Source organism: Gallus gallus, chromosome 2, assembly GCF_016699485.2.
Source record: "Gallus gallus isolate bGalGal1 chromosome 2, bGalGal1.mat.broiler.GRCg7b, whole genome shotgun sequence".
Classification (NCBI taxonomy): Eukaryota; Metazoa; Chordata; class Aves; order Galliformes; family Phasianidae; genus Gallus; species Gallus gallus.
Window position 1 is genome coordinate 53,313,936 of NC_052533.1, and position 25,120 is coordinate 53,339,055.

The 25,120-nt window shown below is 37.3% G+C and overlaps 1 protein-coding gene across 4 annotated transcripts in view; it reads left to right on the forward strand.

Annotated features, from left to right (window-relative positions):
- Positions 1 to 25,120, forward strand: part of CNTNAP2 (contactin associated protein 2) — a 909,905-nt gene that overhangs the window by 360,708 nt on the left and 524,077 nt on the right. For 3 of the 4 annotated variants that reach the window (XM_025147595.3, XM_025147597.3, XM_025147596.3), the window contains one exon: positions 9,629 to 9,776. In XM_025147595.3, coding sequence (XP_025003363.2) covers positions 9,629 to 9,776 — 148 coding nt within the window. Of the gene's footprint in view, positions 1 to 1,467; positions 1,508 to 9,628; positions 9,777 to 25,120 lie in introns of those variants that run through there. The other variant, XM_046929174.1, reaches the window with a different exon arrangement.

Below are 25,120 nucleotides of genomic sequence, written 5' to 3' on the forward strand. Positions count from 1 at the left end.
ACCATAAAAGCTTAGATTTCTAATTTACCGATGTAAATACATGAGTAAGTGCTTAAGAAGTATTTTTTTTAATTGATTTTATTTTTGCAACCCTATAAAATGGATGGATTCTTACTCCCTATTTGATATGTTTAACTGAAGTACTGAATTTTAAGTAAAAACTACGTAATCATTTTCAGTACACAAGGTATTGGAACCTAAGTTAAATACCAATGAATATGTATTTGCAACTTATTTGTCAAGCATCAAATGGGAGCTGTGAGGCACTTGAAAAGAGAATTCAGTACTTGTGCTGTATGGCATATCCTATATGTTACCACCTGGCAGTATGCAGGGTTGGGCAATATGCATGTTTCAGATTGTCATGCAAATAAAGAAACAATGTTAATGTTATCCGTCTTACTCATTATGAAGCTCCACCTTATCTCTGGAGTGGGTCTGCCCTCTGACGTGAATTGTCTGAGTTAAAATTTGCTTAGTTTAAAAGCACATTGGTGACTGCTCCCAAATATATTAATAAAAATGTTTCTAATGGTGCCATCGTTTTATCATGGCAGCAAAGAAGTAACGTTACTCAAAGGCTGCAAAGGCTGAAAGGTTGTATTTTCACAAACTCAGTGTTAGTGTGAATACTTGTCATGGAGCTATCTAGATAGATCTGTGCCTGTGACAGCGGGGCAGTAGGCTCGCGGGTCCCACCTCGCCCCCCCCCCCCCACCCCACGGCTTCTCGAGAAAAAAAAAAAAGGAGCAGCGGCAACAATCTAAGAAGGAGAACTTATTTTACTAACTACGATGTTGGAATGCAAGATGACACGATATAATACAATCTAGTTGGAAGTAAGGATAATAAATCAAATGAAAATGAAATGAGAGAGAGCGAAAGAGTGAGAGAGAGAGAGAGAGAGAGAGAGAGAGAGTTTACGAAACCGAGAGAGAGAGAGAGAGAGAGTTTACGAAACCGAAAGCCCTACTTGATGAAGGCGCATGGCTTGGAAGCATGCCCACTCCTCTCCCTGGCAGCAAGTGAAAGTGAAAAAGACCGCACGCAACCAGATGATGTATCTTCTGTGATGTATCTTCCTTCTCTGACTGTGAGGTCCTCTGGGATACGTAGTTCTTCTCTTTTGTCCATGATGTTATGATGTGGAATACCAATAGCAAAGTTACAAAACCATGACAATACTGCTTCTTTAATCCTGAAAACAAATTACAAAAGACAAAGATTGTTTCTCATCAACAAATTCTTTCAAATCAAACTGTCATGGTTTTATGATTTTTGATTACTGGTATTCCACATCATAACATCATGTAATGCACTGGAAGTTAAAGTGTTAAAGTTCCAGGCACCTGTCCAGAAGAGAAGAAGAACTACACACCCCAGTGGGCTTTGTGGTCAGAGAGGAGATACAACTTCTGGCAAAGTCACCTGATGTCCTTTTTTCCCTTGGCTCTCATCCCAACCACACGCATCACCTCAGCACTACTGTAAGGCCTACAGCTTTCAGGTACTCTTTCTCTCATATTTTTGATTTATTAGCTTCAATTCTAATTATATTGTATTATAGCGTGTTATCTTGCATTCCAATACCATATTTAGTAAAATGGTTTGTTTCTCCTCAGATTGTTGCCGCTGCTTTTTAATTATTTTGGGGTCGCCTGTTTCCCTTTTCTGGAGGAGTGGATTTTGCAAAATCACTCCACCCCTCTAGTCACAGAACTGGGCCGAACCAGCCCATAAAACGTTGTCACAAGCTATCCATTTTTGTTATTGAATGTGTTTCAAAATGGAAAGCAAACAAACAACAAACATCTCAAGGTACTGCAGCCTCATTTGTTTAGGATACCAAGACAAATAATTATCATTTCAGTATTGTATGAATTTCTAGGGAATAAACAGCATGTGGTTATGGATGTAAATCAGTGCCATAATGTTATTTAGGAATTCATAAAGACTCTGCAGGAAACATTATTTCTAACCGTTCAGTGTTGACTTCACAATCCTAATGTTATTTTAATATGCTTGGTGTATATTTTATGTTTTCAATATCTGACATTTTTCCTAATTTGGTGTCATCTTGACAAAACCTGCATGATTCAGCACAGAGGTTGAAATCTTTTCATTATTCAGTTCTGTAAAATTATCTGCTATCTTTGTGAAGAATAAAAAGTTTCTTATCTGTCACATTCGGTGTGTACACCAGAAAGGAATAGGATATTTACTTGTGAGATATTTTGCACATTTCTGGAATATTATGTTCAGTTTCTGAATCTGGAGAAGCATAAGTTCTTAGCTACTTTTTCTTTACTGCCATCTTTAGGAAGCTGTGATATCCTCTAAAGGAAAACTTTAAAATGTCCATCTCTATGTCCTCTTAGTGAGTATGAGGTTTAGGGATAGAGAGAGATTTGTGGTGGAACAAATTAACAGATTATACACAGGTGCATTCTCAGATGTTCTACTTCAAATAGTTGTTTTGTAAATTTAACCAAGGATTAGCTGACTGGAAGTAGTTAATTTCCCTAGCAAAAGTACAAATTATATGAACAACAATTTTGTAGAAGGATGACATAAGCAATCCATTCTTGGATTTGAAAAGTATAAGGAGGGGGATTGGATTTTAACTTGACGTTTCATTACTGCAACTACATTAAACAAAGATAATGCACTGTGATACTCCTGGAAGAGAAAAAAAAAAAAAAAAAGTGCCTTTTTTCAACTTGCATTCAGTTAAATTTAATCTTTTACTAGAAACTGTAGCCGCATTTATGTGGTTGTTTTATTTTGTTTTGTGGCTTAAGAAAACTACAAGCATCAATACACAAGGTTGAAATGCAGTGATAAATTTGAATGTGAAATCATGATATCAGGATATCATTGATATACAGTTCTTCAAATTCTGTCTTTGAGCTTCAAATTCTTTTCTGCGAATCAGTGTAAAGAACTAAGATATATAGAAGCCATTTTTGAACAGAAGTCAGATTTATCTCTTGAAGTTATTGAGGCTACTATTACAGTAATAAAAATTTGATCTTCTGCAAATGAGATCAAGTTCTTTTGAAGTATACCAAAGGTTACACAGATTATCAAGTGTTAGCACAATACGTATTAAAAGTAAAAAGTGTTACAGTGGTGAATCATGGTTTTGATTTAACATGTGTCAGGGTGAAAGGCTACAAGTACAGTTTTCAATGTTATTCTTTGAATGTAGTGGATGAAATAGATGAAATAGATATAATTATGTACACAGGGTTATAGTATGTTTTAAGTAGATAAAAACAGATGTGGGAATTAAAGGAAACCCCCAGGGAATCGGTAGAGAATGTAAAGGAACAATGTGACCCATGTTTTCATTCTATTTCAAAATGCTTGGAAATACTTTGAGCATAGAAAAGAGCTGTATTCAGTCAGATCAGAAACCTGTTAGTAGAATCTAATAAGATGCATATTTCTTCCTAATAATGACTTTTTTTTTCAAACTTCACAAAAACATGGAATATTTATGTCTCCTGTTCATCAAATGCAATTGAAATCAGCCCAATAACCTCTAAAGAGGAGACTTGTTACTAATAAACCATTTTTATGAAGCAAATAGAATAATTATTTATTGATGGAAATTGAGATAGAAGATTGGTAGAAATGCGGAGACCATTGTTTGCATATTGGATTTAAATGCTTTTTAACTGATACAATAAGAGCAGAAGTACCTCAGAAGCTTTTCTTAACTTATTAAACGACTTTTCTTCTTTCTCTCTTACTAATGCCACAGTAGAAATAATTACAGTCTTCGTACACTAGGACCTGTTTTCAAATAGATACTTAGCTAGGTTCCTACCTTTTGGTATATGAGTAGTTCTCAGAAATTAGCAGTGCTATGTGCTATGTTTACAACTTGGATAACTTGCTTATCTGAAATAACTGACTGACATGAGGACATGGGTAACTGCAGCGATATTGGAAGCTTATGAATCTTACTGAGAGCAGAGTTGAGTTCATATTCACATAGAGTACCTTCAGTAGTATTTGAATGTTTAGTTTATCCATAAGTTGTTAATCCTGAGCATTTAGGATCTCTGCTCCTAGACCAAAGTGTCCAAACTAACATGCTGTATTTGTTAAAGACATCTTGGCTTGTCCTGATTTGGAATAAGGAAAATACCTGCTAAACCTTTTAACTATGCTGAGACACTGTTTTTCTCTTGAGATGCATTACTGTGATTCTGGGGGACACTATAGAAATCTTGTTTTTCCATGTTTTTCTTTTTTCATACTATTTCTTAAAAAAATTATTTAGTGAGGAAAGAATGCAGTATACAATCTATAGTGTTACTGATTGTGCTGTTCAATAGACAGAACTGAAAAAGCAAGTCTTGAAGAAAAATATGATTTTCTATCATGTTATTCCACACATTGCTGAAACATGAAAACACCATAATGTATCAAAACAGAGCTGAAATGTACCAGACTTGAATGTCTTGAAATCTGAGCTATTCCATCTTCTCAGTTTATTGTCATTTTTATTTCTTTATGTGTCATGTTTTCAGTTGTGTTGATTTTGGTGGTTTTGTATGTTTACTTTCTACTGTTCTTACCAGCAGTTTTTGTTGGGTTTTTTTGTTTGTTTTTTGTTTTGGTTTTTTTTCCCCTCTTTTTCTTCATTTTCTCCTTGAGATTAATCTTGTAACACTTTCCTTTACTTGGTCTTTTCATTCTTCCTTTTTTTGGGCTGCCTACTATTTTGTATACCTTTCTGCAAGCACCACTGTCTGAGTGCTCCCAGCACCTTGACTGCTGTGCTCCTCTGCTTGGGGATTCAGTGTTGTGAGAACTCAAGCTAAGACCAAGGTTTTCCAGAGAATTTTTTTTTTCCATGCAGGTAGAAAGCTGACTAAAATTGTCAACTTGTCAAGTCTATAGTCATTCTAGGTTTTGGAATAGTATTTGTTTTGGAATATTGTGGATCGTTTAAAAATAAAAAGTTAAAGGCTTAGCCAGTTCTGTGTTTAACTCACCTTGGAATCCTCAAAGAAGATATAATTGTGTTTTCCATGGATATTTTCTGTCTATTGCTATTTGCATACTTCATAATAATGCACTTTTATTAATGTGTTTTTACATGCAAGCTCTGTTTGAGATAACAAGAGTCATTTATAGAGCAGTAAAGCCATGGAACATTGAATCTTTGTAGTGTTTTCACTATTACTGTATTACTGTAAAGGTAGAAACCTAGATTATTTTTTCATAAGGTTAGACTAATAAACTATCCCCTTTCTTGTGCCTACAGTGTCAGTGGCAAAATGTAGCATTCAAGAAACATAAGTATGTAAGTAATGAAAAAAGTAGTCCTTCTTTGTTTAACTGGACAATAAATGTCATACTGCTAATCCCTGCATTGCACCAGTTCTACATCACCCTAGAAAACGCATACATCAAAGCAATTTTTACAATTGTCCATGAAGAAACCGTTAATTTGTACAGAGACTAATCTACCTGAATTAAGTTAGTTTTGGTTAAAGAGGATTTTTCTTCACATAATACCATAACTTTTCAGTTTTGAAATTTCTTATTTCAAAGATAATTTTGCAATTATGACAAATTCTTTTCAGTTTTTTGTAGTAAAAGATCATCAAAGTCTCATTTCAAACTAAGGTTTTATAATGCATTTGTTTTATTCATAGAATGGTATTGCAAATCTCTTCTTCTACAGAAAACCAAAGCTGTTTTTGTCAGCTTTACTTAACTAATACTCTCTAACTGAATGTTAATGACATTTACTTTTGAATTTATAATTTAGTTTTGCATTTGTTTTTGATGGCTACAATTTCATATATTATAAGTATATGTTATAAAACTGAATTTGAATCTTAATTTTCTCTAACTTTTTCTCCAAACTTCTACTGGATATATTTAAAGTATTTATATGTATAGTAGTGTGGCTGAAGAATATTGGTACAAAAAAAGTCACTTCCAAAAACCGTTCAGCTTTAATTGCTGATGTTTTTGCTGAAGAAGGCTCCTGTGTCACAAGCTTATCTATTTTTGCAGTGTAATTAGTTGGCCCACTGAAATACATATTATACATTCCGCTACTATTTAACATCTTTATTAATGATCTTGATGAGGGGATTGAGTGCACCCTCAGTAAATTTGCAGATGACACCAAGTTGGGAGGGAGCGTTGATCTGCCTGAGGGGAAAAAGGCACTACAGAGGGACCTGGGTAGACTGGATTGATGGGCCAAGGCAAACCATTTCAATAGGGCCAAGTGCCGGGTCCTGCATTTTGGTCACAAGAACCGCAAGCAGCCCTACAGGCTTGGGGAGGAGTGGCTGAAAAGCTGTCTGATGGAAAGGGACCTTGGTGTACTGATGGACAGTCAGCTGAACATGAGCCAGCAGTGTGCCCAGGTGGCCAAGAAGGCCAATGGCATCCTGGCTTGTATCAGGAACAGTGTGGTGAGCAGGACTAGGGAAGTAATCCTGCTCCTGGACTCAGCACTGGTGAGGCCTCACCTCAAGTACTGTGTTCAGTTCTGGGCACCTGAGTACAGTAAGGACATGGAGGTGCTGGAGCAGGTCCAAAGAAGGGCAACAAGGCATGTGAAGCGCTCGGAGAATATGCCCTACGAGGAGAGACTCAAGGAACTGGGGATGTTTAGTTTGGGGAAAATGGGGTTGAAAGGAGACGTTATTGCTCTCTTCCAATACCTGAAAGGTGCTTACAGCGAGGGCGGGGTTGGTCTCTTCTCACTGGTGACAGGACAAGGGGAATTGACCTCAAGTTGCACCAGGGTATGTTTAGATTGGATATCAGGAAACACTTCATTACAGAAAGGCTGGTTAAGCACTGGAATAGGCTCCCCAGGGAAGTGGTTGAGTCACCCCCCCTAGATGTGTTTAAAAATGTGGTTCTCAGGGACATAATTTAACAGGGGGTTGTTAGAGTTAGGGTAAGTTTGGTTAGGTTGCAGTCGGACTCAATGACCTTGAAGATCTTTTCCAACCTGAGCAATTCTATGATTCTATATTATCTGTTCTATAAATCTGCTCTAGTAACTTCTGAAAAATACATGAAGCTAATCATAATTGTACTCTTAAGGAAACCAGTTACAAACCTCTTACTGAGTACTTCTGAAAACTCCACCTAACGTGTTCAAAACAAGTATTTAGAAAGGAATTGTAGGCATATTTTCTTACCTTTCTTCATTCTTACCTCATACCTTACTGTCCTGTGGAGTACTGTATTTGAGAGATGTTATTGTGACTAACAACATTCCCAAACTTTTTATTCTGAGATTAAAACATAAAGCAGCTTAAAGAACTTAAAGATGAGACAGTGGTACCTGTTTTACAAATAGGTTAGTTGTCTTGGTCTTATTCTCAGTTGGAGTTAAAGAAAAACTGCATTACCCACAGAAACTTTTCTGACAGTAATAATATTAGTTAATGAGATCAGTAAGCTGGCTGTCTTGCTTAGTTTACACAAATATTTCCAGCTTTTCTGAAAAGTAGTTTTGTACAGTGGGGGGGAGGGGCCAGGGGAGAAAAGAGGTTCTTATTGTGTATTTCTGTGTTAGTTTGTTTGTTTAGGAATCACTCTGTGTAAAATAAAAATAAAAATTTTATATAATATAGGTCTGAATTGCACTTTTAAATCTTGTTAAACTAACCTTGACAAACGTAGCTTTGCAAATTTTCTTAACTCATTTTTTAATGAGAATCTGACTTTCTCAGTCAGAAAAGGAGGTTTTACAGCAATAACACAGTTCACAAGTTCTTGGACATTGATTTTTCAGCCTCATAACAATAAAATTTGGTCTGATATTTGCATTATCCAGAGAGCATATATTACTTTATAAAGTCTATCTAAATGAATGCTGAATTTAAATTATATTGTTCTGCTGGAGACAAAATTGAATACTTTTTAACTATCTGGGAAGCCGATGACAAACTGCCCTATTCTGTATCGACCATATTTATGCTTTCGGCAAATGTTACTGGATCACAGACCAATCTGAACCTTCAAAATATCAAACACCTACTGGTTCTAAGTCTTTCTGACATGAATTGGTAAAATTCAAGTTTAAGGATCAGCTTTTTTATTCATTACATAGTATTCTGTGAGTCCTTGAACAGGACTCAGAAAATAGGCAGTTATTCAATAGGATGTTTAGTTCTTGTTCAGTGTGTGCTTTTTGTTGTCATTTGTCTGCTATTCATCTCAGAATACAGAACTATTATATTTCTCATAAATGCTTACCACTCAAATATGGAAGTGCTTCATAGGCATTAAGTGTTGTACCTAACAAGCTTTACTATGAAGCCATGAGTGTCTTCATCATTATTTAGCACATAAATTGCAGCAGTACAAACAAACGAAGAAATAAAAAACTATTACATGTATGATTTTTTTGAGCTCATCACGGAAGGGATCCTGTGAATCTTCATGCTTACCACCACCTAGATCTACTGTGTAGTGTACAAGATAGATACTCATCTGAAATATCTATTGCTGTATCTATATGCAAAGTGTCAACCAAAATTTTTGGCTGTTCAAAGTTTTGATGACTATATATTGCAGAAGGTATATTTACAGCCTAGTTGTTTCTTCATTATTGCTTTTTATTTCCAGTACTTGAATATATTATTGGTTTCTATATGGATTTATCCATGTGGCAAAGATCACATTTCTTTGTTTACTGCTCCAAGATACTTATTTTATTGAAAATTACTTACTGGAGAGGTGTTTCTCTGAAAATGCTGAAAATAACTAAATGGCAATCTTTAACATCTTATCTTCCTGATTTAAGATAACTGACCATAGTTTGTTCTCAATCTTCATTTGCTTCTATAAAACATCTGCACTTAACAAATGGTTTGTGCATAAGATGACAAGAAAAATAAAATCTATTATGTTAACTGATAGATATCATTTACTTTTGAACAAAATACTATGAAATCTTTTACCTACAAAACAAACACTGAGTATTTACTTCAGTCATTTTCAAATTTTACTTAAGAGTCATTGTGTACTCTTTTGACTTCCAAAGTTTCAATAACTAGAGCTGGTTTTGCTGTGGGAGGTAGCTACGGTTAGGAGGGAAACTGAGTGCTCACTTTCCAGAAAGCAATGCATAAAAACTAAAGAGTGATTTTTGTATTCTTGGAAATTTGAGGAATTGAGGGGTTCTATGTCTGCTGTAGGAAACAGGACATATCAGGGTTTTTGTTTACATGACAATGACTGGTGTGTGTAATCTAACTGTTAGAGGATGAGTATCTTGCCACAGAACAATCCTTGGACATCTTTATAAATGTTTTAGAAACTGAGCAATGGATCAGTGATGAAAAATTTTCTTACTTAGCAGCTTCTTTTATTTGAATTCACTGTATCTATTGTGGAGAAAGATGATATGAGGTTCCAGTGCTACAGTTTTGGTGTTGTGAACACTATAAAGCTTTTCAAATGCACTGTTCATTTGCTTAGTACCAAAGAAAACATTTTAACTAAACTTAAGTGCTAACTAGTCACTCAGAGGACTTCACTACCTAAACTTTTCCTTCTTAACAGAATCATTACAGTGTGTGAGATAGAAGTAATAAAATAATTTTCTTCTTCTTTCCCCTAGGCATTTCCTGGAAATACAAACTCTGATAGTGTGGTCCGACATGATTTGCAACACCCAGTTATTGCTCGCTATGTACGTATAGTTCCTTTAGATTGGAATGGAGAGGGCCAAATTGGGTTAAGAATTGAAGTCTACGGCTGCTCCTACTGTAAGTTTTTCCATTATATTCCTATATTATTATTGTTGTTATTATTATTATTTCTAAATAGAAGCTGTCTTTGGATTACAGATTAAATCTGAATATCAACTACTTTTTGCTAAAACGGATGAAGATATTATAGGTTTACTAATTGTAATGCCCGAGGCTTAATTAAATATTTATTGTATCCTTTTTTCTGAGTTGCTAGTTAGCTCTTCTATGGGAGATACAGCATTGGAATTAGTAACAGTGCTTTGAAATCAGTACTTTTGATCTTCAAGATTGTTTTTGCAGAAGACTTGAATAGACCAGTTGAGGAAAAGATAGCATTCAGATACATTTCATGTTGGGTCCTGAGGGTAATATCTGGGAAACAGGACATAATTCACTGTCTGATGATAAGGATAAAAATAAAACAAGTAAAAATTCAATTGAAGAAGCTCATCTTATCTAAATATGTTACATGTTTTTCAGAGATTTTTCCTTTAGTATTTGAGTATAACTTTAGAATTTCTTCTAAAAAGACCCAGATGAGCAATGGTGCAAATGGTTAAGAGCACAACAGATCATGTTTTAAGAAAAGCAAGTGTAGTTTCTAGATGTTGTTCCTTGAATTTGATCCTGTTGGTGCTTAAAGAAAGTCTATGTGCCTGCAAACAATAAGAGTCTGATGTCCTATTTCTGTGCAAGTTTAGTACAGTATCCTTGTAGGTGTTTTAGGGGAAAGAGATACTTGAGATTTATCTTAAAAAAAAAAAAAAAAAAAAAAAAAAGTGTTAGAGTAAGTTAAGAAGCACATATCTTGAAGTTTCTTCTGTTGACATCAAGTGATTTAAGGCATATTGAAACACTTTGCAATCCTAACTAGCAATTGTGTTAATTAACTAGCAAAAATATCTTGTTATTTCAGTTGTTTTGATTTGGGTAGGTAGTCCAAAGACTATGTGCTTTCATTAAACGCTATTGAGAACCACATTCTGGTATTATTTTTCTTATTTCCATGTAATGAATGAAAGCCTCATTTTAGAATTTATTTGAACAGCTGAAGTAACTTAGCTGAAAAATCAAATCAAACTTGCTGTGGTGTTGGTAGGGCTGTGCTGGGGGAATTCATGGGTTTTCGATACAGTTTGTTAGAAAACACATTGTATTTGTTATCTGAGAAACCGTGGGTTACTCTAAAGTTGATTCTTGTTCAAAAAGATAGTGATCATCTAAAGTATTAGGTATCTCTTTGTACAAGGCTCTTAATGAACCAACATTTGCCATCACTCTACTAAAATATTTTATATGCTGTTTTAAGTGTAACCAACACTATAACATGGTTGATTTCACAGCGTGATTAATGTTTACATTTAAGTATGTGTGCTTTGAATACAAATACAGGTATATGGAGCCAGAAACCAACTTTTTATTATTATTATTATTACAACACTTTTTTAACAAAAAAGAAAAAAAAAGAAAGAAAAAAGAAAATATTTTTAAATTGTAGAATAAAAAAAAATCATGATTTTATTTTTTATTTTTATTTTTTATTTATTTGTTTGTTTGTTTATTTGCCAAAATATTTACAAGTAAAAGGTTTTAGGTTTTTTTTTTGTTTTGCTTTTTTTTATTATTGATTAAATGGATACATAATGCACTCTAAGTATGAGACAAGATGAACTTGGGGTCTGAAACTAAATGTGAGGAGAAGCATAGTTGGCTGACAAAATTATTTCTGTCAGGGGATGAAAAGTTGCCTTCTTGAAACACTGTATATTTGTGGAGAAAAGCAAAATCTGTCTACCAAGGAAACAATGAATCAACTAAAAAGAAGTACTGATAAAATGTGTCTTCACAGACAATTGAAGTAGCAAAACCTAACCTTTGGTTTTCCTCTAAGAGAAGCTTTGAGGTGTTTGTATTATAAGTTATTTTAGTGTTCTGTTAATTACAATAAGAATAATAATATTTTGCATTTATATGTTTATAGGGACATTTTTTTAATTCCCCTTCCTTCCTCCCCAAAACAAACAAAGAAACAAAAATCTCTCCTAGAATACTGTGTAGATTTTAGATGCAGGAATCAGTTAGGCTGTCCCTGAATCAGCATGCTGGTATCAATCAGTAGATAGCAGTGGTGCAGTTGTAAAGAAAATACAGAAACTTCACTGTGTTAAAAGAGACAAAAAACCTTGATATGAATCGGAACAACAGAATAACGTGTGAGAGCTCCAAACTTGTCTTCAAATGCATCATTTGGACCCAGTTGTGTAAAGCTACATTGTTCCATAGACATGTAATTTGGCAGGAGCAAGGTTTTTAGCCCTATGATTAGTAATGTATACTGAAGCACTGTCATTATCCAGTGAGATTTGCAGGTTAATCCTGCTGTCAGTGAAGAAACTGAATGTATAGATAACTAGAAATTTTTGAAGCCTGATTTAAATATAGACATCTAGACAAATTCTTGAAACACTACCTAAAGCAGAAGGTTGCTCAATACCTGACAATCAATATTTTTCATTCAAGTTTGTAGATTTATATTGAATATAGTCTTTTATTTAGAGAATATTTGAGAACATATTTTCACATGTAGAACTTGCACAATTTCTCATATTACAAGGTTTAATTAGAAAGTCATACACTAGTGCCTAAGAAAAATCTTTCATTGCACAATACAGCAACCTGGTTATTAATCTCAGAGTATTAAGAACTCTCATTAAACCACATATTGAAATACATGGTCACTAATTGCCATATTGATTCGTTCTTATTTTGCTTGAGTGTGCTGATAAAATACACTTTTCTTGTGTGTGTGTGTGTGTGTGTCAGAAATGGAAACCACATTCCTTTCTGACATAGCAACTTCAAGTAAAAAAAGGTGCAACTTTAAAGGAGAATTAGGGATGACAACTATTCCCTAGAGAAGTTTGTAAAATTACAAAATATTTCTCTTCAAGGTGCTCTTATTTAATTATTTGCTTGCCTTCTTGCCTTAAGTTTGAGATTTGTCTATCTTTGAAACTGCAGGTGGGATCTGTGAAGTTACTTTCTAGTAGAAGATCTCTTGGAAGTCACAAAATAAATAAATAAATAAATAAATAAAAATTAAAGGCTCCCTCTACAATAAGGCTGAGAATGTACTTTACATTTATCTCTGTGTGAATAAGTGCTGATGTCAAATTTAGAAAAGATTTTAATTCTCTATAGGATAAAAAGACAGTGTTAATAAAACAATAACGATGAATAATGACTAAACAAATTAACTTGCTTATTGCCTATCTTAATACAAGTGCTGGGTGAGAAGAACAAGCATGGGAAAAGAAGTAAATAAAAAGTATACAACGTAAAAAAAAAAACATCGTTGTCAATGAGAGTTTCAACTTTCATTTTAAAATCATAGAATCATAGAATGTCTTAGGTTGGAAGGGATCTTAAATATCGTGTAGATCCAATGCCCTGACATGGGCACAGTTGCTGGCCACTAGATCAGGTTGCCCATGGCCCCATCCAGCCTGGCACTGAATGCCTCTAGGGGAAGAGCATCCACATCTTCCCTGAGCAACCTTTTCCAGTGCCTCACCACAATGAATAAAAAAATTCCTTCTAACATCTAACCTAAATCTCCTTTCTTTTAGTTTAGAACCATTCCTGCTGTGCTGTCACTATCAGACCATGTAAAAAGTTGTTTTTCTGCCTGCTCATAAGCTCCTCTCAAGTATTGGCAGGCCACAATGAGGTTTCCTGAGAAAAACAATCCTCCTCTCCTATATAAACAAGCCCAAATTCCTAAACCATTTTTTACAGGAGAGGTGCTCCAGCCCTCTGATCATCTTTGTGGCTGCCCTCTGCACCCATTTAAACAGCTCCACAACTTTATAGTCTTCAGGGCCTCAGACCTGGGCACAGTATTTTAGGTGCAACTTCACAAAGACAGAACTGAGGGGGACAGTCACCTTCAGTTTCCCTGTTGGCTGCCCTTCTTTTGAGGCAGTCCTGTATACTATTGCTCTTCCAAACTGCAAGTGCACACTGCTGGCTCATATCCAGCTCTTCATCCACCAGGACCCCCAAGTTCTACTTGACAGAGCTGCTCTTAAGGAGTACTTCTGCAGGTCTGCACACATATGTCTGAGATTGCTCCAATCCAAGTGGCAACACCTTACATTTTGGTTTGTTGTATCTCATTTGGTTTTACATAGGCCCACTTTTCAAGCTGTTCCAGGTCCCTATGGCTGGCACTCCTTCCTTCTGTCACATCAATTGCAACACTCAGTTTGGTGTCAACTTCAAAGTTACTGAGAGTGCACTCGATCCCACTAGGTCATACATAAAGGTATTAAAGAGTTTGAGTCCCAAGATGAAAACATGATTAAGGACCATATGAAAGGCTTTGCAGAAGCCTAAGTAGAGGACCTCAGTTGTTATTCCTTTGTCCACTGATGCCATCACTCCAATATAGGAAGCCACATACTGGTCTATGTTAAGAAGCCACCAAATTGGTCTATGTTAAGAAAGGATGTGAATGTATGGAAATTAATGATGATGATGACAGGGTTGAGAGCTTATGGGTCAGAATAAAAGCAAAGGCCAACAAGACTGACATTATCATGGGAATGTGCTACCGACCACCCAACCAGGATGAAGAGGTGGACATAGACAGTTGGCGAGGTCTCAAGGTCACTCCCCCTTGTTCTTGTGGGGGACTTCAACTTCCCAGACATCTGCTGAGTTTATAATACAGCAGACGGGAAACAGTCCCAGAGGTTCCTAGCGTGTGTGGGAGATAACTCCCTGACACAGCTGGTGAAGGAGCCAACAAGGGGAAGCAAAATCCTGGACCTGCTGTTTGTTAACAGAAAAGGTCTTGTGGGGGATGTAAAGGTTGGAGGCCACCTGGGGCAGAGTGATCATGAGATGCTAGATTTCGCAATCCTTGTTGAACCACGGAGGGGAGTCAGCAGAACTGCCACCTTGGACTTCCAGTGGGCAGACTTTAACCTCTTTAGGACCATGGTTGAGAGGGTCCCTTGAGAGGTAGTTTTGGAGAGCGTGGGAGCCCAGGAAGGCTGGGAATACTTTAAGGAAGTAATTTTAAAGGTGCAGGAGCTGACCGTCCCCCAGTCACGGAAGATGAGCTGACGGGCAAAGAGGCCGGACTGGCTGAACAGAGACCATTGGCTTGAACTCAAGAACAGAAGGAAAGCTTATGGTCTCTGGAAGAGTGGGCAAGCTACTTGGGATGATTACAGGTACGTAGTGAAGCTGTGCAGGGAGAAAATTAGAAAACTCAAAGCCCAGCTAGAAGTGAACTTTGTCACTAAGGTAAAGGACAACAATAAATATTTCTATAAATACACCAACAGCAAGAGGAGGGCTAGGGAGAATCTCCCTCCCTTGTTGGATGCTGAAGGCAACTTGGTGACCAAGGATCAGGATAAGGCTGAGGTGCTTAATGCCTTCTTTGCCTCAGTCTTTAATAGTAAGAGTTGTTATTCCCTGGGAACACAGCCCCCTGCGCTGGTAGATGAGAGGGATGGGGAACAGAATGCGCCCTGCATGATCCACGATGAGATGGTTTTGGACCTGCTCCAAAAGCTGGATGCTCACAAGTCCATGGGGCCAGACAGATTGCACCCTAGAGTGCTGAGGGAGTTGGTGGATGTGGTTGTCAAGCCACTCTCCATCATTCTCTGGCAGTCCTGGCTAACCGGGGATGTTCTGGTGGACTGGAGACTGGCAAATGCGATGCCCATCTTCAAAAAGGGCTGGAAAGATGATCCTGGTAGCTACAGACCTATCAGTCTCACCTCGGTGCCGGGGAAGGTTATGGAATGGATAATCTCGGGAGCCATCATGGACCAGTTAAAGACCAGGGGATCAGGTCCAGTCAGCATGGGTTTATGAATGGTCGATCCTGTTTGACAAACCTGATTTCATTCTATGACAAGGTGACCCGCGTAGTGGTTGAAGGCAAGGCTGTCGATGTGGTCTACTTGGACTTCAGTAAAGCCTTTGACACTGTGCCCCACAACATTCCTCATGGAGAAGCTGGCTGCCTATGTTTTGGATAGGCATATGCTCTGCTGGGTGAAACACTGGCTGGATGGCTGGGCACAAAGTGTTGTGGTCAATGGAGTTAAATCCAGTTGGTGACCGGTCACGAGCAGTGCTCCCCAGGGCTCGGGACTGGGGCCACTTCTATTTAACATCTTTATTAATGATCTTGATGAGGGGATTGAGTACACCCTCAGTAAATTTGCAGATGACACCAAGTTGGGAGGGAGCGTTGATCTGCCTGAGGGGAAAAAGGCACTACAGAGGGACCTGGGTAGACTGGATTGATGGGCCAAGGCAAACCATTTCAATAGGGCCAAGTGCCGGGTCCTGCATTTTGGTCACAAGAACCGCAAGCAGCCCTACAGGCTTGGGGAGGAGTGGCTGAAAAGCTGTCTGATGGAAAGGGACCTTGGTGTACTGATGGACAGTCAGCTGAACATGAGCCAGCAGTGTGCCCAGGTGGCCAAGAAGGCCAATGGCATCCTGGCTTGTATCAGGAACAGTGTGGTGAGCAGGACTAGGGAAGTAATCCTGCTCCTGGACTCAGCACTGGTGAGGCCTCACCTCAAGTACTGTGTTCAGTTCTGGGCACCTGAGTACAGTAAGGACATGGAGGTGCTGGAGCAGGTCCAAAGAAGGGCAACAAGGCATGTGAAGCGCTCGGAGAATATGCCCTACGAGGAGAGACTCAAGGAACTGGGGATGTTTAGTTTGGGGAAAATGGGGTTGAAAGGAGACGTTATTGCTCTCTTCCAATACCTGAAAGGTGCTTACAGCGAGGGCGGGGTTGGTCTCTTCTCACTGGTGACAGGACAAGGGGAATTGACCTCAAGTTGCACCAGGGTATGTTTAGATTGGATATCAGGAAACACTTCATTACAGAAAGGCTGGTTAAGCACTGGAATAGGCTCCCCAGGGAAGTGGTTGAGTCACCCCCCCTAGATGTGTTTAAAAATGTGGTTCTCAGGGACATAATTTAACAGGGGGTTGTTAGAGTTAGGGTAAGATTGGTTAGGTTGCAGTCGGACTCAATGACCTTGAAGATCTTTTCCAACCTGAGCGCTTCTATGATTCTATGGTCAGGCATAGCTGGCCCTAGATGAAGCTGTGCTGCCATTCTTGAATCACTGCCCTCCCCTTTCTTGCACATGCCATAGCATTGATTCATGGAGGTTCTGCTCCATGATCTTTCCAGGCACAGGTGTAAGGCACACTGGCCTGTAGTCTTCCAGATTTTGCTTTCTCCCACTGTTAAAAATGGGAGTGGTGATTCCTTTTTCTAGTTGCCAGGAACTTCACCTGACAGCCATGAATATTCAGAAATGATTTAGAGTAGCTTGGCAACCACATCAGTCAATTAGTTCATGACTCTGAGATGCATGTTTTCTAGCTCCAGAGAGTTTTGTACATATTTAGTCTCATAAGGAAGTGACTGGCTCTTCTCTTACAGTAGGAGGCATTTTGCCCCCCATTCTCTACATAGAGTTTCAGGTACATATGATCTACTTAATACACTCAAAAGAGGAGAAAGGATCTTTACATTTGCCGTGATGTAATTTATGTCAAAGCTAGTCATAGGAAAGAAGGTAATGTTACAGAACACAAAATATCCACTGAATTCATTAATGCAAAACTGAAGGAAAAGTTTTATACCATTACTTCTGGAGACAGAGCAAAGAGTCATCATAGAAGTCTTTCATCACATCCACATTTATAAATTTTTGAGACAACCAGCAAATTCAAGGCATCTGGAGACTATGACAACTACTCCTGCAGAATCATTGCCATATGAATAGTTCCTTCAATCACAATACTGTAGCAGAGTAATGCTTTTTAAAAAAAAAAAAAAAAAAAAAAAAAAGCCAGTAGCTTTCCTATTGCACAGTCTTTGACTGCACTTTTTAAGATAATCTTATGAGGACTTCTGGGTGCTGAAATCTTATGATTATGAGCAGAATGTAGTCACTGATACCTTTGCTCATGGACTAATTCTATCTTGCTATGCCAAATGTTACTGTTATAGTATTCTGATGTGTGACTGACTTCTTTTTAGAGAAGGGGGGAAAGAAGAAAAATAAACAAGACAGACCTTAGATTTTTATGAAGAAATGAACATTTTTATGGAGATTATTTACTCCTCAGGTAGTATGGTGAACAGAATCTTGGTCATGTAAATATTTACAAGAGAAAAAATTAGACTTGGAGATGTTGTTAAGGGTTAATCCATAAGTATTTGAAAGGAATAATTACAATGACTTCTGAAAATACTGAAGTGCTAAAAATTATAGGTTGAACAGATTTTGGCAAGTTAATCCTATTTGCCTGCAGTGACTTCATGTGAAGCCATTGTTTTCCTTCACTATTAATTCCACATTCAGCTGTATTCATCATTAGGAAATTTTCTGTGATACTTCTAATTTCCTTTGCTTGGTGTCATGTCAATGCCACCAACTATTCATATCTCCATCATTCTCTCCCATAGTTCCCATATGTGCTTCACAGGAGCTCCATTCTCTCTGAAGCTATATCTAAACATCACAGGGAATATTTAAAGTAGATAAGAAAGCCACCATTTCACTTGTGTGGAACCTGATCAATTTTCACTTACCAGTGTCACTAGATGTACTGAACTTTCTGTTCAATCAGCCCATACTCACAAACAAACGAGCCTTCATGATCAAAGAAACATTGAAGTGACTTGATGACCATTGGCATGTGTATGGGAACAGTTGAATCACGGCATGAACCTCTGATTGACCACCTGAGGCGATCACTGAGTCAGCTGCAAGGGCACAAGTGAACGCAATTTCACCTGAGTGATCAGAAGGGGTGGAGCCTGGCTGACCCCCATTTAAGGGCTGACTCCCAAGGAGGAAGGCTCTCTCTCTCTGGAGATCCCTCCTCTTGGAGTCCTTCTGTGAACCCAGGACACAGGTAAGATCTTTATTTCTCCTTTGTAATGCAATAATCTCTCTGGTCCAATACCTGTGTACTTGTTTGCCATACAGCATGCCCTATGCTGAATGAACTATATCTCCATATGTATATAAATACACACATGCATATTTCTTCTATTTACATATATAAAATACATATGCTTCTATATGTATTTTTTCCACTTATGTGAATATTCACCCAAATTGTGAAGATACCAATGTGGTCTCATAATCCATGTAACAGTTCTGTACCTCCTCTCATAATATTTTATTACTTGTAGTAGTTGTTCCCTAAACTATCTTAATGAAAAATGGACTTTTACAACCACTAAAGTGATAGAACTGCATAAAAATATTAAATGGTAGACAAGAAGAACTACTTTAAGGCATATATTTTATGTAATCATGTTCTCATGTTTGTAGAAGTTGTATTAAAACACTGTAGTTAAAATTACTTTTCATTTTGGAGAAAAAATCAGATTTGAAAAAACTGATTAGCAGAAGTCACTGTAAACTTAATAGATTTGCTTGTAACAGTGAGTAGTACACTTAAGAGTTATCCTAAGCATACAACCCTCTTCTGGTCTGTTTCTCTTTAAATATTTATATCCTGGCTAGTTCTACAATTTCTGTGTATTTGATTTTTAGCCAATATAGTCACAGTTCAGGATCTGAAAACATAGCTTAGTATTTACTCTTTCTGATACTAAAGATGCAAGTGTAAGGTCAACAAGCACACAGACATTAGGCTAGAGAGATCACTGCACTACAAAGGGATAAGCAGGAAATAAGCAGAAAGGGATAATAGAATGCTTACCTGTGTTCTGGGCTCACCAAAAAGACTCCAAGAGGAGCAATCTCCAGAGATTGGATCTCCTTCCTCAGTGACAGTCAGCCCTTAAATGGGGTCTAGGAGAGGTGGAGCCTGGCTCCACCCCTTCTGGTCACACAGGTGAATTCCCTTCACCTGTCCTTCTGTGGCTGACTCAGTGCTCACCTCAGGTGGACAATCAGAGGTTCAGGCCATGATTCAATAGTTCCGATACAGCATGTCTCAATACTCAGTACTTGTATTAAAACAATGGTGAGTGAGAGAGATTAACTTTGAAAACATTTAAAGATCTCCTTGAAAATGTGCTCTGTCTGAAAGCTTGCTTCCTTTTTAATGTACTTTCTAGGGTGTTTTTTTGCTTTTTTGTTTTCTTTTGTTTGTTTTTACATAGAGGGAACTTCTTATCTTGAACATCATAAGAATTGGTATTTTTTCTCATCCATGCATTCTTTGCTCTATGGTAGTCTTCAAACAGTAGAGTTTTGCAGATTTAGGATTAAAAAAACAATTTTTTTCTAAGTATTCACAGTATGGGTTGTTTACCTTCTCCCCAGCAAGAGATGGTTCTGATTGTTTCTTTGTGTTTTTTATTCTGGTATTAAAATAAGTGAGAACAGACTTCAGCTGATTTCTTATCTCTAGTGGTTAACAATATGGGTTCATTTTGGTTCTGACTGTGTCCAGCACAGGGCAGCCCAGACCTTGCCTCACACAGCAGCCCAGCAGGTCCTGCCATCATCTCAGCATCTAAGCATGGTACAGTTTTTAATTTAAATATTAAATTTTAAGATATATTTATTTTTTCTTTTAACTTTTAGTTAGTCTGATGCAAAGAATGTTTTATTTTTGTATCAGCTTCTTGAAACCACAGCAAACTAAGAAGTCCATTACTTTTAAATGCCTAGTAGTAGTGAGGTTACTGGTGGATATTGTCAGGCACCACAGCTTTGTGGATTGCAACAGCAGCGTGTGTTCCCCACAGGTACATTTGTTATGTGTCAGTGGATGTATAATCAAAGTTAGATTAAAAAAAGGTATATTTTTCTATACATACACATCCTACCAACATGTTCAGTTGCCCACTTAAGCATTTTTCACTTACACTTGAATATTTTTTTAATCATTCAGTATTTCCTTTATAAGTGTATATATTGCTGGTTGATTTTTAAAAGATATTTTATGATTTTTTGATGGAATGTATAAACAAAATGCAAGATCATAAATGACAATATCTTGCAGACTTTCTGTAAGATCAGGTTCTGTTTTCAACAGATCTGTTGAAAAGAGCAGGTGAGCAATTTCTAGTATCCAGTGTTTTCCCCTGCCTTCCTCAGAAAGGATATAGCATAATTGTCTGTAATCTGTTTATATAAGAATGGAAATTATCCTTAGGATCCGCAAACATCTACAAAAGTAGAAAACTGAAGTAAAGATCTAGTATCTTTTTTTCATAAAGTAAAGAAGGTAATGTTAAAAAAAAAAATCAATTTAATTACAACAGTCTCACATATAATGTTTCTTGCCTGAATGCATGGTCATGATTACTTTGCCCAGCATATTCTTTTCTTGCAGTTCTTTGTGGCCACTGATTGATTTGTCCATGATGACTTATGCATTTGAGAAATTGAATTTGTTTGTTTCTGTTTTTCTAATGGAGGAAAATCTACAGCAGATTTCAGACTATAAGCTTTGATTCTGAAGAGTCACACTGCATATCTAGCATAAAACATGTACTAAGAATGCAGTAACTTCCAGTCTTGGTTCAATTTGTTCTGTAGTTGTAGTGGAAATGCTAAGTCATGGCTTGAAGCAGGGGAGCTCAGGTGCAAGCAGTGCACCTGAGTGTCCAGAAGAGGTGGAGCCAGGATCCACCCCTTTGCAGACTTCATTTAAGAGTTGGCAGTGGAAGTAAGGGCATCTCATCTGAAGGTCACTGCATACTTGAGGACCTTACAGGCCTTCTGAGGTGTAAGCAGCTTCTTTCCTTTATTTCTGTGCTAATTGCTGTCTTGTCTAAGTGGATTCCTGCTTGCTGCAGCCTAGGATCTCACTGCTCTGCTGTCATTGTTGTGCTTTCCATCACACTGTATTGCCACATGCTCAAATGATATTTCTCCTCTAAAATTAAGAACTATATCCTTAGAAAGGGAAAAAGTATCAGATCAACAGGATCCTTGGATTCCAGTTGAATCTAATATTTTTAGATTCAGAAATAAAATAATGAGTAAATAAAATCAAGAAGACTGTAGTCAAATTAGAGGATCTGGGAACCTCAGGTCTGCTAGAAATGAGACCAGAAATTACTCCAAAAAAAAAAAAGAAAAGAAAAGGGGGGGGGGGAGTCCAAGATAGAACCACCCAACGAATAGCTCCCTGTCCACACTACGTTACATGTGACAGTGCCCTTGTACATGGCTGCCAAACTCATGGATTTATAACAATGGTTTAAACAGAAACCATTATAGAGCATACCAGCTTGGCTCCTAAGATCATGAGATGTAGGGAGTGAAATGTAGTTATTAATAGACTGGAGATCTCTGAACTTGCATTCATCATCACACATACAGCCCTCCAGAGGGCTGTAATGGGACTCTAATACATAGTGAGGAAAATAATTTTTTAATTTGATGGAAAATGGCTATATATAGAATCACATGGCCAAATAAACACAATGTCCCAGTAAATACTGGACTAAGTACTTCAACCATGAACCAATCATCAATCATCTCATGTTTCCCATCACAATGGGGGTCAACAAAACCACAAGAACATTGCAGTGTACTGGGTCACTGTAATAGAAAGGGCTTACCTTTAACCTGCTCAGTCATTGGTTTGTGCTGTGAAGGGGTGGAGTGTAGTGGAAATACTAAGCCATGGCTTGAACCAGAAATTGAGCACCCAGTAGGAAGGCAGGGCCAACCCAGGGGAGTTCAGGTGCAAGCAATGAACCTGCGTGACCAGAAGGAGTGGAACCAAGATCCACCCCTTCCCAGATTTCATTTAAGAGTAGGAAGTGGAGGTCAGGGTGTCTCATCTGGAGATCCCTGCTTACCTGAGGACCTTACAGGCCTTCTGAAGGTAAGCAATATTTTCCTCTTATTTCTACATCCCACTAGTTTTTATCTAGTTCGCCTGTTCTTGTAATTATGTGTCTGTAGGAAAGTAGCTAGTCAAACAATATTCTGGGTCTGTTTCATATACCAGTGAACTACCCTAAAAGAAAACAAATCTTCGTGCTGACTAAGCAATCCTCTAGGTTCAATGATTTCAACTATAATGGTGTCAAGCATCACGAAGGCTTGCTCAGACAGAATTATTTGCTCCTGTACTTCTAGTCTAGTAATTTTTAAGGCTGTCAAAATAAGTTATTGATTCACAAATTGTAGGGGAAAATGTCTTGCACAAATAGTAAAATTAAAACATTTCCTCTGTTTGGATGTAACTGGTTTATTAGAAGATGACAAAATATTTTAGACACCTTTTTGCTGCAGCACTTCCTCTCATATTGTTCTGAGCTGTACAGCGAAACAATGGAATACTGAGTATTTTTTCCTTGATTATAGTTCAAGCTATTTTATTGTAATTACACTTTACTATGGCTGAATTGGATTTTTAGGTGGATTCATTGATTGTCTATTGAATACAGACCGTTAACAGAGTGTTTGTACTTCTTTGCATTTACCACAATCTGAAAGAAAAATATTTTAAAGACCAATAGTTTTAATTTTTAGGCATGCCATTAAAAAGTGAAGATGATTAGAAATCTGAGTTTATAATACCTGTGACTTAAGTAAAATTGATTTAGAAATACTAATTATTTATGGGACACTTGGACTTTGTTTATACCTTAGAAATTTACAATAAATTAAATAAGATTTAAATGCATTCCCTTATATATGTTAGTTGCTCTCAAAGTAATGCTTCCTATTTATCAAATTGTATCATACTCTTATCTCTTGTAGTTTCCATTCAAATAGAGTAAATTCTAAGCTACAAAAGATTATTTTCAATGTATTCACCATGACTAGTTATGCATTTTCGGTAGCGATTGAAAAAGAGCCTGTATGCTGTACTTATTGGAGGGGAAAAAAAAAAAAACTGTAGCAGCAGGCTTGACCCACTGTTACTGTCACCACTGCTGAAACACACCATCTAACACACTCTGTTAACATTGACTGGACTGTTTGGTCTTTGCAAATGCTCATCAAGTATTGAAGAATGTCAATGGATGCTGTTTTTTCCATGTGGAGAAATTACATCTTTGCTTCACGTGCACTTCCATGTCAAATATAATTTTCACAGACTGATCCTGTGCTGCCATCATGGCAATAAGATTTAGTGGAATATTGGTGAGAATGTTCAGTCTCTACTGCTATACCATTGATGTCTACCTCTGATATGGGCCAACAAAATAAAATAGAAGGCATTACTTTCAGAGTAGCCCTTGTATAAGAAATCTATAAATCTTTCCTTTTCACTTAATTGCTTATATAACTTCTGGATTAGAAAATTATTTTAATAAAGCAACCTCAACAGACTTCTAGAAGAATGTAGGTAATCAATGAATTCTGAAAATAAGTTTTGTACCTTATTGTTTTCACCATTTTTTTTCAACCAGAAATTTATATTTTTGTATTGGTTGCTGGGGGGAAGGGGGGGGGGGGGGGGGGGTGCGGCGTGGGATTGCTTTATTCCTTTCATGATAACATCTCTACTTTTCTTTTTCAGAAACTTGAGGTAGTGGATTTTAAATTCTTTCAACATGAACATGCTGTTACTTCCTTTTTTTCCTTTTCTTTCACTTTCTCTCTTTTTTTCTTTATTTCTCATGGAACATAGTTGCCCTTTTAATTCTAAATATATTGAAGAACATGAGAAAGTAACTCTATAAAACCATAGCTATAAAATTTCCTTGTTACCTAGAATGATTATTTGTTTAGCCACACATGGCATTTATGTAGCATGCTCATTTATGTAGCATGCTCTTATGTAAGCTTAGTGATGCATGTGTCTGTCCACCCATCACTTTACCCCTGTGTACATCAACTTCAGGTAGAGAGAAAAGAGGTGTTTTTGTTTCCTATCTGCAGAGTAAATTGCAAATGTTTTGCTAAGAAATTGTATTGACTGTTCCTGAACTAAAGAAAACAGTTAGTTGTCTTGTTTTTGGTGACATCTGTGCTGCTGTGGTACCAGAGGACCTCAGTGCACCCCTTTTGCCTGGGTACTTCTTGCATTTTCTTCTATGCCTTGTATAGATGCAGAAGATAGTACCAATGAACTGTCCACTAGACTAATGGGGAAGGTGGGACAGCTGTCCCTTCACTGCTACTTCATAGCTTCTCTGCTCGCTTTGGCTGTTTCCAGAGGAAAGCCTCTGGATGAACTACAACTTGCAAGCATTGGTTGTTGGTTCTTTAGGTTAAGTTCAGTGAAGCTTATTTATGTCTGGATACCCTGGGGAGGATTGAGATCCTCTGCATCTCTGGGCACCTCTTCAATGTTTGAGCACCTTCGCAATGAAAGTCTTTTCATTCTAT